General features: G+C 38.1%; 1 protein-coding gene and 1 pseudogene across 2 annotated transcripts in view; one reads left to right on the forward strand and one right to left on the reverse strand.

Moving 5' to 3' along the window:
• The window catches only part of FANCD2 (FA complementation group D2), a 56,522-nt gene that overhangs the window by 2,354 nt on the left and 38,527 nt on the right, over window positions 1-15,641 (forward strand). For both annotated transcript variants that reach the window (XM_075998428.1, XM_012760597.3), the window contains exons 3-15: window positions 2,573-2,713; window positions 3,577-3,644; window positions 3,809-3,912; window positions 4,306-4,366; window positions 5,256-5,308; window positions 6,911-6,989; window positions 9,194-9,318; window positions 10,446-10,533; window positions 11,073-11,177; window positions 11,553-11,653; window positions 12,016-12,121; window positions 12,373-12,408; window positions 15,104-15,247. In XM_075998428.1, the coding sequence (XP_075854543.1) occupies window positions 2,573-2,713; window positions 3,577-3,644; window positions 3,809-3,912; window positions 4,306-4,366; window positions 5,256-5,308; window positions 6,911-6,989; window positions 9,194-9,318; window positions 10,446-10,533; window positions 11,073-11,177; window positions 11,553-11,653; window positions 12,016-12,121; window positions 12,373-12,408; window positions 15,104-15,247 (1,211 nt within the window). The remainder of the gene's footprint in view (window positions 1-2,572; window positions 2,714-3,576; window positions 3,645-3,808; window positions 3,913-4,305; window positions 4,367-5,255; window positions 5,309-6,910; window positions 6,990-9,193; window positions 9,319-10,445; window positions 10,534-11,072; window positions 11,178-11,552; window positions 11,654-12,015; window positions 12,122-12,372; window positions 12,409-15,103; window positions 15,248-15,641) is intronic.
• Window positions 13,856-14,354, reverse strand: LOC105869049 (ubiquitin-ribosomal protein eL40 fusion protein pseudogene; annotated as a pseudogene).

Raw genomic sequence — 15,641 nt, forward strand, 5'->3', positions numbered from 1 at the left:
CTGTAGCAAATGTGGGAAGCCCTTAAAGAGATGTAAAGTTCCTATTTTTCAAGTGCTGAGAGTCATCAAGGCTAAATGGATAGAGCACACAGAATCTAGTATCAGGAGATTTAGGGTTGAGTTTCTGCCTGTAATTCCTGATATGACTTTGGGCATGCCCACAGCCTCTGAGCCTCAGTCTCCACATTCATAAGAGGAATTAGTATTATAGACTTTATCTATGGTGCAGTATCTAGGTGCTAAGACACAAAGATACAACATAGTCCGTACTCTTTAAAACACCTTCCTTAAAAAAATTATGATCATTCTCCATGATCGTAGAAAGGTGGGAAAAAAATTATGATCTAGATAATTGAATTTAAAAAATGGTCTATGATAGTGATGTATAAAGGAAAGACATACCAAAGCAAGCACACCAGAGGCAGAGAGACAGTGCAGACTTTGCCCTTATGATATTGTGTTCGACCAAAGACACTAGGAGTTCCAAAGAGAAGGCATTGATAGTCCTTTTCACTTATTACACTCATCCACTATATTAAAGCAGTTCTAACTTGTTGATTGAAGAGTTGTTTCTTTTTTTTAATTAAAACTTTTTTTTTGGCCAGTCAAATGTAGCAGTGGGGAGTTTTATACTAACTTTAGTGACACTAGTGTTCTGATACGAAGAGTTATTTCTTATTAGGTTATTGTTATGTAGGTTTTATTCTTTTTTTTTTTTTTTTTTTTTTTGAGACGGAGTCTCACTTGTTGCCCAGGCTAGAGTGAGTGCCGTGGCGTCAGCCTAGCTCACAGCAACCTCCAACTCCTGGGCTCAAGCAATCCTCCTGCCTCAGCCTCCCCAGTAGCTGGGACTACAGGCATGCGCCACCATGCCCGGCTAATTTTTTTTTTTTTTTCTATATATATTAGTTGGCCAATTAATTTCTATTTATAGTAGAGACGAGGTCTCGCTCTTGCTCAGGCTGGTTTCGAACTCCTGACCTCGAGCAATCCGCCCGTCTCGGCCTCCCAGAGAGCTAGGATTACAGGCGTGAGCCACCTCGCCCGGCCTGTAGGTTTTATTCTTAATCAAATACAACTGAAGTTGATTAAAGTGTTTGTTCAACAGCATTTAGAATGATTAAAATTTCAAGGCCAAAACCATGTAAGGAATAGGCTTGATTTAGAAAAGGAAAGTCTGAGGCTCTCACAATGTCAGTAAAGTGATTGTAGAATATAGAGAAATTGGTAGAAATTTTGAAATGAAGAAGAATAATTTAGAAAGTCGCTAAAAGTAAGTAGCATACTTTGGAAATATTGCTCCCTTATGGGAAGATACTTCTGAATTAAGTTTATTGGAAGAGATTTAGGTTCTCCTGGTCAGTGATGAGTAAACTGAATCTGTCATTCTGGTTATACTTTAAATTTCTTTCTTTCTTTTTTTTTTTTCTGAGACAGAGTCTCACTCTGTTGCCCAGGCTAGAGTGCCGTGGTGTCAGCCTAGCTCACAGCAACCTCCAACTCCTGGGCTCAAGCGATCCTCCTGCCCCAACCTCCCAAGTAGCTGGGACTACAGGCATGTGCCACCATGCCCGACTAATTTTTTCTATATATATTTTTAGTTGGCCAATTAATTTCTTTCTATTTTTAGTAGAGACGGGGTCTCACTCTTGCTCAGGCTGGTTTCAAACTTCTGACCATGAGCGATCCACCTACTTCGGCATCTCAGAGTGCTAGGATTACAGGCATGAGCCACCACGCGCCCGGCCTACTTTAAATTTCTTTTTTTTTCTTTTTTTTTTTTTTTTGGTACAACTTGTTTTCTGGATACTTTAAATTTCTTTAAGGAAGGAGTGGTTTGTTTCATTCTGCTTAAGGCTTTATCAGAGAGAGGGAGAGGAATTAGAGGAGGAAAACAGTATAGTCGCATCGTTAAAGGAGAAGAGTAGGTTTTATACTTGACTTCAAGTACTTGTTTCTGTTTATTTATTACACCTTATTACTTTTTATGGGTTGAAAGCCTTGGGATGAAACCAATCTTGGCTTTGTATTCGAAGATGTGAAGCAGGAGAACCTGCCCCATTCTGTGGACCCTTGTATACACATCATTGAGTCTCAGATTTGGTGTGCATCAGGATTATTACCTAATGAGTTTGTGAAAAATTCAGACTTCCAGGTCTTACTCCCAAGATTTTGACTCAATGGCTCTGGGATATGGCCTAGGAATATACATTTTAATAAGCTTCCCAGTAATTTCAATGCAGTGGTTTGCAAACAACAGCGTGAGCGACACTAGTTTAGAATTTAGATGGAAAATACTTCCATAGTTATCGTTAAAATGGCACATTTTGAATTCTTCAAATGAAAACTTGATAGGTAAATATTCTATTTGTTGATTGTTTTATTTATTTGTTTGTTTGGAAGCCACTATTTCTGACAATTGTTACAGATAGTTTATTTCGCTATAGCATCAATTCTAGTACAATTCTTCAGGAACATGTCAATTTTTCTCTCAGGGTTATTATTCCTGGTTTTACATTCTAATCTTTGCTTTATTATTTCTTACATTCTTGAAAATTTTCTCTATTTTCAGAAGCCAGGAAGCAGCCACTTTCCAAAAAGACAAAGAAATCTCATATTCCCAATGAAGTTGAAGACAATGATAATGTCTTTGTAAAGCTTCTTAAGACATCAGGAGTTATTCTGAAAGCTGGAGAGAGTCAGAATCAACTAGGTAATATGTTACTCTAAATTTGTTCTCTGAGTTTAGTGAAAGGGCTCAGGACTGAATCATGGATTTTCCAAATAGAAAAACAATGAATACTAGAAGTAGGGGGCCATCTGTCTTGAGACAAAGACAAAATTGCTTTTTAGAGAATATTGTTATAATCTTTCGTCCTGGGTAATGTATGCTAAGTAAAATAGTTATGCTTTTTTTTCTTTTAGAAAAAAAAATGTTTTATACTAGTATTCCTTTGTGTTTTCTTGTGAAAAAATAAATTAATGCCCAGGAAGAAATTATATCTATGTCAGAATAACTTCAGAAAAAAAAGAAAGGTTTTTTTTTTTAAAGAGACAGTGTCTCACTCTGTCACCCAAGCTAGAGTCCAGTGGCGCAATTACAGTTCACTGCAGCCTCGAACTCCTGCAATGAAGCAGTCCTCCCACCTCAGCCTCCTGAGTAGGACTACAGGCGTGCCACACCTGGCTAATTTTTCCTATTTTCTGCAGAGATGGGGTCTTGCTATGTTGCCCAGGCTGATCTTGAACTTCTGGGCTCAAGTGATCCTCCTGCCTCAGCCTCCCAAAGTGCTGGGATTACAGTCATGAGCCACTGTGCCGGGCCCAGAAGAATATTTATAAAGCCCTGTTTCTGGGGTACTGATTATTTTATCCTGCTAATGTTATGGCAGGTCTTTTTTAGAACACTTAGTGGCTGTCCTCTATCAAAACTAAGTCTTTACTATGGATTTAGATGTGGTTCTGAAATTAAGTTGCAGATATTTTTATTAATTTCATTAGACAAGAAAATTAGGTATTTAGGGAAGGAAATCTATGGTAGGAGAATGATGACCAGCTATTCTTTTTTCCTCATAGCTGTGGATCAAATTATTTTCCAAAAGAAGCTCTTTCAGACCCTAAGGAAACATCCTTCTTATCCCAAAGTATGTATTTTTCCCCCTGGTATTTTTGTTTGTGCCAGCAGTACTCTGGAAGACAATGGTATAAAGAGTGGGCTAGAATGATTTTTAGCTAACTGACAGGAAATGTTAAGCTAAAAATCTTATTCTTCCCTTGTCTTTTTCATCTTTTAAATTTTCTTATTAAGATAATAGAAGAATTTGTTAGTGGCCTGGAATCTTACGTTGAAGACCAAGACAGCTTCAGGAACTGCCTTTTGTCTTGTGAACGTCTGCAGGATGAGGAAGCCAGGTGTGGAGAGGAGGCATGAATTCTTGCTGAAATTCAGTCTGTTTTACTAACTGTCTTGGGGGGTGAGGGGGAAAATGTAATTTTTTAGAATTTCAATTTTGATTTATAGGTCTCTTTTCCTCAATTTAAACCTCACCTTAAAATTCTTCATTTTGTGGTTATGAGGCTAAGAACCAGAGTGCTTTCTAGAATGTGATTCACTAGTGTTGACAGAATTTCAAATCTTCACCTCTCTCTTGCTAAGAGCCATCTGCTCATGTTCTATATTTCTTGTTTAACAGGATAGTTTCTCTTTAGATATTATGTATTTAACCAATTTTAGGAAGACAACATAATAAAAACATTAAAAGAAGGAAAACAAAATAGATAACAAATTTAATCTCTTTTTTACAGCATGGGCACATCTTACTCTAAGAGCCTTATCAAACTGCTTCTGGGCATTGACATATTACAGGTGAGACTATGTCATTTTTATGTAAGTGTTTGATGGATGTGTTTTTGGTGTATGCTCAAGTATAAATGGTTGGAACACAGAGTAGAATAGGGTTACTTGGAGAATTTGGGTTTATAGTAGCTTACTGTAGCCTTGTAGCTGAGATGAGCCTGGTAGGGTAATATCTATGTTTTTGAACTGTGCTACTTAGGCGAATACATCTGGCAGTCCCATTTATTCCCTCAGCATCTGATTACTATTTCTTAAAGCTGCATCCTGTGTAACCTAAGTACCTTATAATTTTTGCATATTCACATCGGTGTCATTTCCCATTTAGCTTTTTAGTTTGTTATGTAACTTGATTTTGCCCTTTTATTAGGCCATACATTGTTATTTTTTAAATATCTCAAATTATACAAATGGATATGCAATGAAGAGTCTTTCTCTCACCCCATCCTCCATTTTCCTCTTCTCTTCTCCCTGTTAATCTTTCCACACTCTTAATCTCTTCCCTTTCATTGGCAAACTTGAATATAATTTAGTTAAAGTATGAGAGCTCTCTTATTCCTCTAAAGAGAAATCCTTCCCTCTTGCAAACTATCAAAGTCTGCATTTCATGGATTAACAGTTATATTTAATAATATTTTTGATTATCTGATTATTTTAATTTTTCATTGATAGTCATTTTTCAGTTTTTCAGAAGATAAAGTATTGAGAAGTCTTTATATTCCAACAGATTATATTTGAAATGTAGACAGTATTCATTTGGACAGTCTTATGAAAAAGAGGGTATCAATTTTAGTGAGGTCTTTCCTCTCAAAGCTCTAGTTGGAGAGGGAATTCTAGCTAAATTTACATTCCTGTTGTGTATTTGAGATCATCTCCTAACTCCATGTGTCTTCTTTTTTAGCCTGCCATTATCAAAACCTTATTTGAGAAGTTGCCAGAATTTCTTTTTGAAAAGTAAGTAGAGTTATTCTGGAATGCTCAAAGTACCTTGGTGTACTTAAGTTTTTCTCTGTAAAGGTTACTCTGAATCATCATTGGTTTCTCTGAAGGTCCTATTTATCAAGACACCAGGGTCTTAAATGACTACTAAAATTTTACTGGGATGTCTTTGAAAATCATTTATTAATATGACTTCATAAAAATAATTAGGATTATTTTAAAAAATATTTTTAAAAATATCTTTTAAAAATAGGCTTATTGTTAATAGTAAATATTACATATGCTCATATGTACATGGATTATCCCTAGGAGGATACACCATAAACTGGTGTAGTTTTCTTCAAAGAGGGGAGCCAGATGGCTGGGGTCAGGTATTCTCTGAATACTGTTCTTTACCTTCTTAATTTTATACTATAGGCCAGGTGTGGTGGCTTATGCCTGTAATCCCAGCACTCTGGGAGGCTGAGGTGGGGGAATTGTTTGAGCTCAGGAGTTTGAGACCAGCCTGAACAAGAGCGAGACCCCGTCTCTACTAAAAAAAAAAAAGAAAGAAATAGCTGGACAACTAAAAATATACCTATAAAAATTAGCCGGCCATGGTGGTATATATAATGATAATAAACTTGAAAGTTTATTTTTAACAAATCATGTTTTAGCTGAATGGCTGTTGCTAGATGCTTTGTGTCGCCGCTAAAGCCTTTTCAGTTAAGATGGCTTCAGTAAACAAGGGCCCTGACTGATGTCAAGAAAAGGAGCTGGAGGTGCTCCAAAACTTTAGACATAGGAGGTTGGGAGGAAGGTGGAGACTGTCATTTTGGTGGAAATAATAATTGAGCCTGTGTTTTGTCATCTACAAATGGTTTTCAATACTTTCATGAGCATAATCCAGTTTAACCTCTGTTTTCACAGCAGTATATGCTTGCCTTTTTTAGTACCTATTGCACTGAGGTAATTGGTCTCTTACCTTTTAAAAATATTTATCTTATTCAATTTTTTTTAAGAGACAGAGTCTCACTCTGTTGCCCAGGTTGGAATGCAGTGGTGTGATCATAGTTCACTGCAGCCTTGAAGTCCTGGGCTCAAATGATCCTCCTGCCTCCACCTCCCAGGTAGCTGGGATTACAGATACGCACTTCTACGCCTTGCTGATTTAAAAAAAAATTTTTTTTGTGGAGATGAGGTCTTGCTATTGTTGCTCCAGCTGGTCTCAAACTCCTGGCCTCAAGTGATCCTCCCACCTTGGCCTCTTAAAGTGCTCAGAGGTGTAAGCCACCATACCTGGCCTCAATTTTTAAAGATTATTGACTTTGTTATCTTTTTAAAACTTATATTAAGAAAGACTGTCTAGTCCTGTCTTCCCTTCTCTCTAAACCTTCCCTGATGTAGCCGTTGTTAACAGTTTGATGCATCTTCTCCCAGACGTCTTTCTCAACCTATATAAGCATATGTCTCTTGCATCTTTTTGGTATCACCTGTGTGTCTAGCACAGTGCCTGATGTAAAGTAAGTGTTCCATAAATGTTAATTGAATGGCTATAATATTTTGTGCAGTGTTACTGCTTGCTATTATGTAAGTTAGAAAGGCTGACTGCCTTGTCTTTTCTCCCTAACATTTCAGGATGACCAGTGATGGAATCAACATGCCTCGACTAATTATCAGTCAACTAAAATGGCTTGACAGAGTTGTGGATAGCAAGGTAGCCTTTGGGACTTTATTTATTTCTTGAATTTTTTTTTTTTTTTTTTTTTTTTTATTTTGAGACAGAGTCTCACTTTCTTGCCCAGGCTAGAGTGAGTGCCGTGGCATCAGCCTGGCTCACAGCAACCTCAATCTCCTGGGCTCAGTGATCCTACTGCCTCAGCCTCCCTAGTAGCTGAGACTACAGGCATGCGCCACCATGCCCGGCTAATTTTTTTTTTGTATATATATTTTTAGTTAGTCAATTAATTTCTTTCTATATTTTGGTAGAGACGGGGTCTTGCTCAGGCTGGTTTTAAACTCCTGACCTCGAGCAATCCGCCCGCCTCGGCCTCCCAGAGTGCTAGGATTACAGGCGTGAGCCACCGCGCCTGGCTATTTCTTGAATTTTATTTATTTGAGATTGGGTCTTGCTCTACACTCAGGCTAGAGTATAGTGGTGTCATCATAATTCATTGTAACCTCAAACTCCTGGGCTCAAGTGATTCTCCTGCCTCAGCCTCCCGAGTAGCTAGAACTACAGGCACTCTGTCCCACGCCTGGCTAATTTTTGCATTTTTTTGTAGAGACAGGGTCTCGCTTTTGTTCAGGGTGGTCTTGAACTCCTGACCTCAAGCAGTCTTCCCAGCTCAGCCTCCAAAGTGCTAGGATTACAGGCGTGAGCCATTACACCCTGCTGTATCTCTTAAATTTAAAGAATGTGTTTTCCACACTTAGCCAAGTTTTTGGAATTCGTAGCATTTTTTCCCTTTTTCTAAACATAAAATTCTTATTTTTCCATTCTACCATTAGCTTTTTCCAGCTTTCATAACTTGCAAATCATGGGTATTTCACTGTTTAAATTTCTTCATAAGTTTATCCCATTATGAAGATTAGGTATAATTTCTTAAATAAATCAAATATTTGGAAAACAATTCATTAGTTTTTCAAAGTACAGAGATTGGTGTGTTTATTTCTCAAATGCAGTGAGAAGCTAAGCCATTCTACTTACATTTTAATTTAATTACACATTGGGGAAAATTACAGGACATTTTTCCAATTATGTGTTTTGTTACTAAGCACTGTGGTAAAGTTGAATCTGTTTTGAGCTTATTGCTTGAGGTCTATTTCTTTTTAGTTTTATTTTTTAGAGACAGAGTGTTGCTTTCTTGCCCAGGCTGGAGTGCAGTGGTACTGTCTTAGCTCACTGCAGCCATGAACTCCTGGGCTCAAGTGATCCTCTTGGCCTTATCCTCCTGAGTAGCTAGAACTACAGGCATGGGCCACTGTGCCTGGCTACGTTTTTTGGAGGTTTCTGTTTTGTTTTTAATTTCTTTCCTTTTTTCTTTTTTTTGAGACAGAGTCTCACTTTGTTGCCCAGGCTAGAGTGAGTGCCATGGCGTCAGCCTAGCTCACAGCAACCTCAAACTCCTGGGCTCAAGCAATCCTCCTGCCTCAGCCTCCCGAGTAGCTGGGACTACAGGCATGCGCCACCATGCCTGACTAATTTTTTCTATATATATTAGTTGGCCAATTAATTTGTTTCTATTTATAGTAGAGACGGGGGTCTTGCTCTTGCTCAGGGTGGTTTCGAACTCCTGACCTTGAGCAATCCTCCCAGAGTGCTAGAATTACAGGCGTGAGCCACCGCGCCCGGCCCTCTTTCCTTTTTTTTTTTTTAGAGAGAGGGTCTCACTATGTTGCTCCGACTAGTTTAGAATTCTTGGCCTCAAGCAATCCTCCTGCTTCGGCCTCCCAAAGTGCTCGGGCTATAGGCATGGGGCACCATACCTAGTTTTTAGGAATTCTTAAAATCATTTTTGTAATTTTTGGCAGACATTCCAAGGCTAAATTTTTATTTGGAAGAACATGAGTTTTGGAGTCTCATCTGGGCTGGAATTTTTGGGTCTACGACTTATGTATCCTTGAGCAACTGGTATACTCACATGTGTAAAATGGGAATTGTCGCACGAACTCCATAGAGTTGTTAATGTTAACAGAAATAAAATATGTAACAGATCTATTAGAAATCCACTCTACATTTTTTTCTATACAGCATCTCGTGTGAAATTTTCTGAGTCATTTGCCTCTGAATTTAGGATGTGAACTTGAGTCTATAGTTATATTGTATCCAAAATAATTTCAGCTCTGTGTTTTGTGAGTAGGAAGTCTTTCTCTGTTCTGGGTAATGTGCTGTATTTCTAATAGTGTCTTATACTGCAGGACCTCACCACCAAGGTCATGCAGCTGATCAGTATTGCTCCAGAGTACCTGCAGCATGACTTCATCACCAGCCTACCTGAGATCCTAGGGGATTCCCAGCATGCTGATGTGGGGAAAGAACTCAGGTGGATAAATGCTCTGTCACCATCTAAGCAAGGTTTCACTATGGTAGCTTTATCTCTGCAGAATGCAAAGGGTAGTGATGTGGCCCTTTGTATATAAAAAGAGGATGATACCTATCTTCCATGATGAATAGAGTATGGGCTTTGACTTGTTTTTCTAACAATAGGTATATATTTTAATAGACTCATCTACTTTTTAAAAACGGTATACCTATTATAAGCATGATGTCTGGCTTAGGATCCGGTATATAAATTTGGTCAGTGGAGAACTCGAATATGATTGCTTTGTTTTATTAGCATTTTCTCCAGGGGGCCCTCAATACTGACTGCACATCAAAATCATTTGAGGAGCTTATTAAATATATACATGCTTTGGGTTCCTGGATGATTCATTGTAATGCATATCTCTGCTTCGGACCCATTGCTGGGACCCATTGCTTATTGCCATTCACGTGAAAAATAGTAATTGGTAGGACAGTATTTAAGAAGGGGAGAACCATAAGTAATAATGTTTCTGTTTTAAAGCAACTTTTTACTTGTCCTCGAAGTAGTTATAAAAATTCAGTGTATAATACTTCCTTTTCTATAGTTGTCTGCAAAACTACATACCAAAAATGTCCAGTGATTTCTTACCTTTATGCTTTTGGACAGGATGCTTGCTCTGGGTAGAGCACTGTACTACCCACTTTGACTGCTTGATGCCAGCTTGTCCTTTTTTGTAGCCTTCTCTCAGAATCCATCACTGTCCTTCTCACTACCGTGTGCTCCTGTAGCAGCCTGCACATACGTTTGTCATACTTGTCACACTTCATTGTAATTGTTTTGTTTTGTTTTTTTCCTTTTTTCTGGGAAGAATATATATGAAACTGAGTAGTGGTGGCCTTTGGGTAGTGGGGATTACGAAGGAGGGCGTCTTGTTTGTACTTTATTTGTTTGTTGTTTGAATTTTTATAATGAGCATGTATTGTTTTTTGTAATCAAAGCAGTTTTTAATGAAATATACTATAAACAGTAACAATGGGAACCAAGTATATCCTGTCTTCTCATACTCTATTGAGCGATTTTCTCGTCATTGTCTGCCTAGCTCTGTTCAAACTGGTACATAACTTGTCTTTTTCCACCATTTGCAGTGACTTACTGATGGAGAATACTTCACTCACTGTCCCTATCCTGGATGTCCTTGCTAGCCTCAGACTTGATCCAAACCTCCTATCGAAGGTAAGATTCTGTTTTCCAGAAATAGAGCCAACATTCTGACCTCCTGGAGCCAATGTTGGTTAGTCATTGCGGAAAAAGTCATTGGTAATGAAAATTTCATTTTGAAACCATACTGAATGACATTTGATATGATATTTTCTTCTTTTCAGTATGTTTCAGATGTTATATTATGATATATTTGCACATCTGTTTTTAAGCATTAAGTTGTAGTGGAAATCTTCTATATTGTCTACATATTAACTACTCCATAAGAATAACACTTTTTAATACTTTCTTGTGGCTAGTTGAGAATTCAGCCTCCAAATTGTAAGGTAGCATCATTGTTACACATTTATCATCTGTCTGTTTTTGAAGAAGCTGTGGTGTTAACAATTGCAAGATTGTAATTTGGGGAAAAGTAAAAGGAGGTGTTTTTCTTTCTAAATTACAAGTGGGAAAACAGTGAGAGAAGTGACTTTTCTAATTTCACCTAACAAATTAGTATGAGGATGAAGTAGTGACATGAAAATACTTAAGGTTTTTGCGCTCTTTATTTTTAGGTTCGCCAGTTGATGATGGGTAAGCTGTTGTCTGTCAGATTGGATGATTTACCTGTGATAATCAAATTCATTCTTCATTCCATAACAGCCACGGATGCACTTGAGGTATACTATTATTTCCCACCAAACCTAAAGATACATCAGGATGAGTTATGTAAATTAATAAGTTCCAATTGCTCTTCTCTGTCCCCAGATTAATTGATAATGCTGATTAATCCAGATAACATTCAGGGAAGAGAATGGAGATACTGGTTAAGTTGACTATTCTGTATTAGCTGCTATGGGTTATATTGCTATGTAATAAGTCTGTGTGGTACCTCAAGGAATTCTGGAATTTTGAGTGTGACACACTATACTTCCATTAGCTATTCTCATTAACTCTTTTTCAAAATGCCTTGTCCAGCATTTTAAGTTTTTTCTTGGACTGTGCCTATCCACTGTGAATGAGCAGAACACATAGTTAATATTTACCTTCTGCAGGTAATTTCTGAGCTTCGGGAGAAGTTGGATCTGCAGCATTGTATTTTGCCATCACGGTTGCAAGCTTCCCAAAGCAAGTTGAAAAGTAAAGGACGAACAAGGTATGGAGCTCAACAGTTACCACCCTTTTTCTTGCATAGATAAAATTTTCTGACATTTGTCCTAAAGTCAGGACAATTAGAGCTTAATAATTATAACTACAAATAGTGGTAGTAAGATGACATTCACATACAATACCACACAGTTTTTTAAATTATGTGTGTGTATGTATATATGTGTGTCTGTCTATTTTCTTAGCCATTCAGATAAATCCCAAATAAACTACAGTACACATTTATTAGCCATCTTGCACATGAGATTTTGACTTACTCCAGGGAACATGGCTAGCAAGTAGGAGCCCATATGTTGTAAGTTCTTTTCTGGTGGGTAGAAGAGTAATTTTTTTCCCCTTTGCTACTCATAGTTTAGGAAATCAAGAAAGCGGCGGTCAAGACTGTGTTATTCTCCTCTTTGATGTAATAAAGTCAGCCGTTAGATATGAGAAAATCATTTCAGAAGCCTGGATTAAGGTGAGTGACATCTTTGCATGCAGCAAGGAGGAAATGGGTGTGTCAAGGAGGGAAATGGGAGGCAATCAGTGACAGATGTGTAAGTAAGGTTGTATAGGTTGTAATAAAAGTCTTAGAAATCATTTAAATAGAAATCATAGCTGATGGTTGCCAGATGGGCAGATTGACTCTAAAATAACAGGGTGTGCTGAATAAGGCCAAATGTGTTCCACTGATGTGTTATAATATTTTTGTGACCCTTATTTTTCCAGGCAATTGAAAGTATTGACTCAGTGTCTGAACACAAGGTAATGTTCATGTACTATGCATTCTGTGTGTGGCAGGCTTAGAAGTAGAGACATTGGCTGGCTTGCCTTCCTGCTTTCTTTTTCTCCTTCCCTCCAGTCGTCCTGTGCCCTCTGTAGTTGCTCTGATAAACATTAGCTGTTTGAGGAAGGTGATCTGAGGGGTGACTTGCCAGATGGTCTGCTCCTACTCATTCTTTTTTTTTTTTTAAAACTAATCCCGTGGCAGATTATCCTACTCATTAATGCTGGTGATAAAATAAGCCTACAAGGGGAAATTTTAACATTCTAAACAAGCATACTAAAATGTAGTCAAAGAAGCCAAGTCCCCAGTGATGAGGAGGTGGAGAACGTAACCACCTGGGTCGTGAGTCAGGTGCCTGTATCCATATGATTCCCCTTCCTCCCACCTGGCACAGTAGTCAAGATAATAGCATTCCTATTTACTTTGCCCAGGTAGACCTGACTGGAGTGAATCAAACGGTCTATCACTGTCAAGGTGATGATACTGGACCTTATGTCTCTTTTAATTCTGGAAATACTTTCTTCTGTCAAAAAGCCAGATGATTAATTTCCTTTGAAGTTTTTTTGTTTTTTTAGTTAAATCTGTTTTGTGGGATTTTTGTTAGTTGGATCATTCAGTTGTTGGATGACTATCTTAAAAGCTTTTATAATATTAAATAAAACAATGAAAAATATCAATATTTTTTTGTAGGGGAAAAAAGCAAAATACCCTAACACAACTGTGTTGATTTTTGCATAAAAATAAATTGGTCACCTTAGCTGCTTGCATACCTATTTTTACAGATTTGTAATCATTGTATAAATGTAACTTTGTGTTCTGATATTTTTCCTCTTCCCATTTTTTTCTCCTGTCATAAACATTTTGCATGCTTCTACATTGTTTTCATTGTCATTTTTAACAGCTATACTCTGTTTTGTTCTAATGACTCTCAATGAAGAGATGTCCCTATCTCTTCAATGAAGAGATGTCCTAAGTAATTTGTATTTTCTTTTTTGTCCTGCTTGACATTTAAACTTATTTTAAAAAACATAGATACTACTAGCTAATTGGGGAGAAAAACCCATAAGGAATCTACAAATGCAAAAAATAAAGTTTTTCCCCCCTACTGTGTCCCATTCCTCAAGGATAATCATTCTCCTAGGTTTTTTTCTATTCATATGGAAGCTGTGTGTGGGCAAATGCCAGCATACTCACTCTTATACCTATGCATATGTATGTTTATGTGTTGTTTTTACAAAAGTAGACTGTTAGCATGATTGTTATTTTGCAGGTAATTTTGTTTCCACTTCACCATATCAGGAATGTCTCTGTCTAAAAATGTAGTCTAGCTCATTTTTTATTTTATTTTATTTTATTTTATTTTATTTTATTTTATTTTATTTTATTTTATTTATTTTATTTATTTATTTATTTTTACTGCTTCAGTCAACTAAAGGGAAACTTTATTAGGGCCGCAGGGCTAGGGCAGGAGGCTGCCCTGTGGGGGAAGGATGAGGAGCCCGTGGAGGGGCCTGGTTTGACCTTCTTCTTGGGGGGCAGGTTGTTGGTGTGGCCGCACTTCTTCTTACGGCAGTTGACAGCACGGGGTGCAGGCGAGCATAACACTTGCGGCAGATCATCTTGTCGCAGTTGTACTTCTGGGCGAGCTGGCAGAGGGAAGGCTCGATGATGCCGCCTCGCAGACGGAGCACCAGGTGCAGGGTGGACTCTTTCTGGATGTTGTAATCCGAAAGAGTGTGGCCATCCTCCAGCTGTTTGCCCGCAAATGTCAGGCGCTGCTGGTCAGGTGGGATGCCCTCCTTGTCTTGGATTTTGGCTTTGACATTCTCGATGGTGTCGCTGGGCTCGACCTCAAGGGCGATGGTCTCCCCGTCAAGGTCTTCGCAAAGATCTGCATCTCTGCGTCCGCAGCTCCCTCGCCTCGTTCTAGCTCATTTTTTTGATGGCTGTTATGATATTCCCCAAATGACTGAATCATAACTTAGTTGACCTTTCCATAGTATTTTCCTAATAATAATGAAAGTATATCCTTGAGTTGGCAAGTGATTTAATCTTTTTTTCTTTTAATAAATGTGAAGATGTTCAAAACTACTTCTGTAATAATATCACTTTCACTTATATTCCAATGTTTTCTTAAGAGATACCAGTGGTTAATAGTGGTGACACTTTATTTCTCTGGAAAATATTTTTGGGTTTTGTGAAAATGTAGGTACTGCAAATGAGTATTTTCCATTCTGTGTTTTTTTTTTTTTTTTTTGAGACAGAGTCTCGCTTTGTTGCCCAGGCTAGAGTGAGTGCCATGGCGTCAGCCTAGCTCACAGCAACCTCAATCTCCTGGCTCGAGCAATCCTCCTGCCTCAGCCTCCCGAGTAGCTGGGACTACAGGCATGCGCCACCATGCCCGGCTAATTTTATATATATATATATTAGTTAGCCAATTAATTTCTTTCTATTTACAGTAGAGACAGGGTCTCGCTCTTGCTCAGGCTGGTTTCGAACTCCTGACCTCGAGCAATCCGCCCGCCTCGGCCTCCCAAAGAGCTAGGATTACAGGCGTCAGCCACCACGCCCGGCCCATTCTGTGTTTTAATGGGAAAAGTTAAGAGCTATTGTTTTGTTGTGGTAAATGGATTTGTTAAACTTTTCATATTGTTTTATATTTATTGACAATAGATTTTTGACCTGGCAATGCTTCTAATCATCTATAGCACCAACACTCAGACAAAGAAGTACATTGAGAGAGTGCTAAGAAATAAGATTCGATCAGGCTGCTTTCAGGAACAGTTGCTACAGGGTACCTTCTATATTCATTACTTGGTAAGTGTCAGAGAATCAGACAACATTAGCCTGAAAGTTATGGAGAGGTCATCTTAACCTTTCCTACCCAGTGCGGGAATCTTAATACCACTTTGTTGCATTTGATCTTTGATAGGGGACTTAATATATTTCAAAACATTGTAAGATTATTACCTACCTTGATTGAAACTTTATGATGTTAATAAACGTACCTAAGATTGGTTTTACCTTTTTACTAAAAAGGTTACAAAATTGGTTTATGTTGAACTTACTTGACTCAAACCCCCAATTATTTTTTTATTTTTTTGAGACAGAGTCTCACTCTGTTGCCCGGGCTAGAGTGCTGTGGCATCTTCCTAGCTCGCTCACAGCAACCTCAAACTCTTGGGACTACAGGCATGTACCACCATGCCCG

Source organism: Microcebus murinus, chromosome 28, assembly GCF_040939455.1.
Source record: "Microcebus murinus isolate Inina chromosome 28, M.murinus_Inina_mat1.0, whole genome shotgun sequence".
Lineage (NCBI taxonomy): Eukaryota > Metazoa > Chordata > Mammalia > Primates > Cheirogaleidae > Microcebus > Microcebus murinus.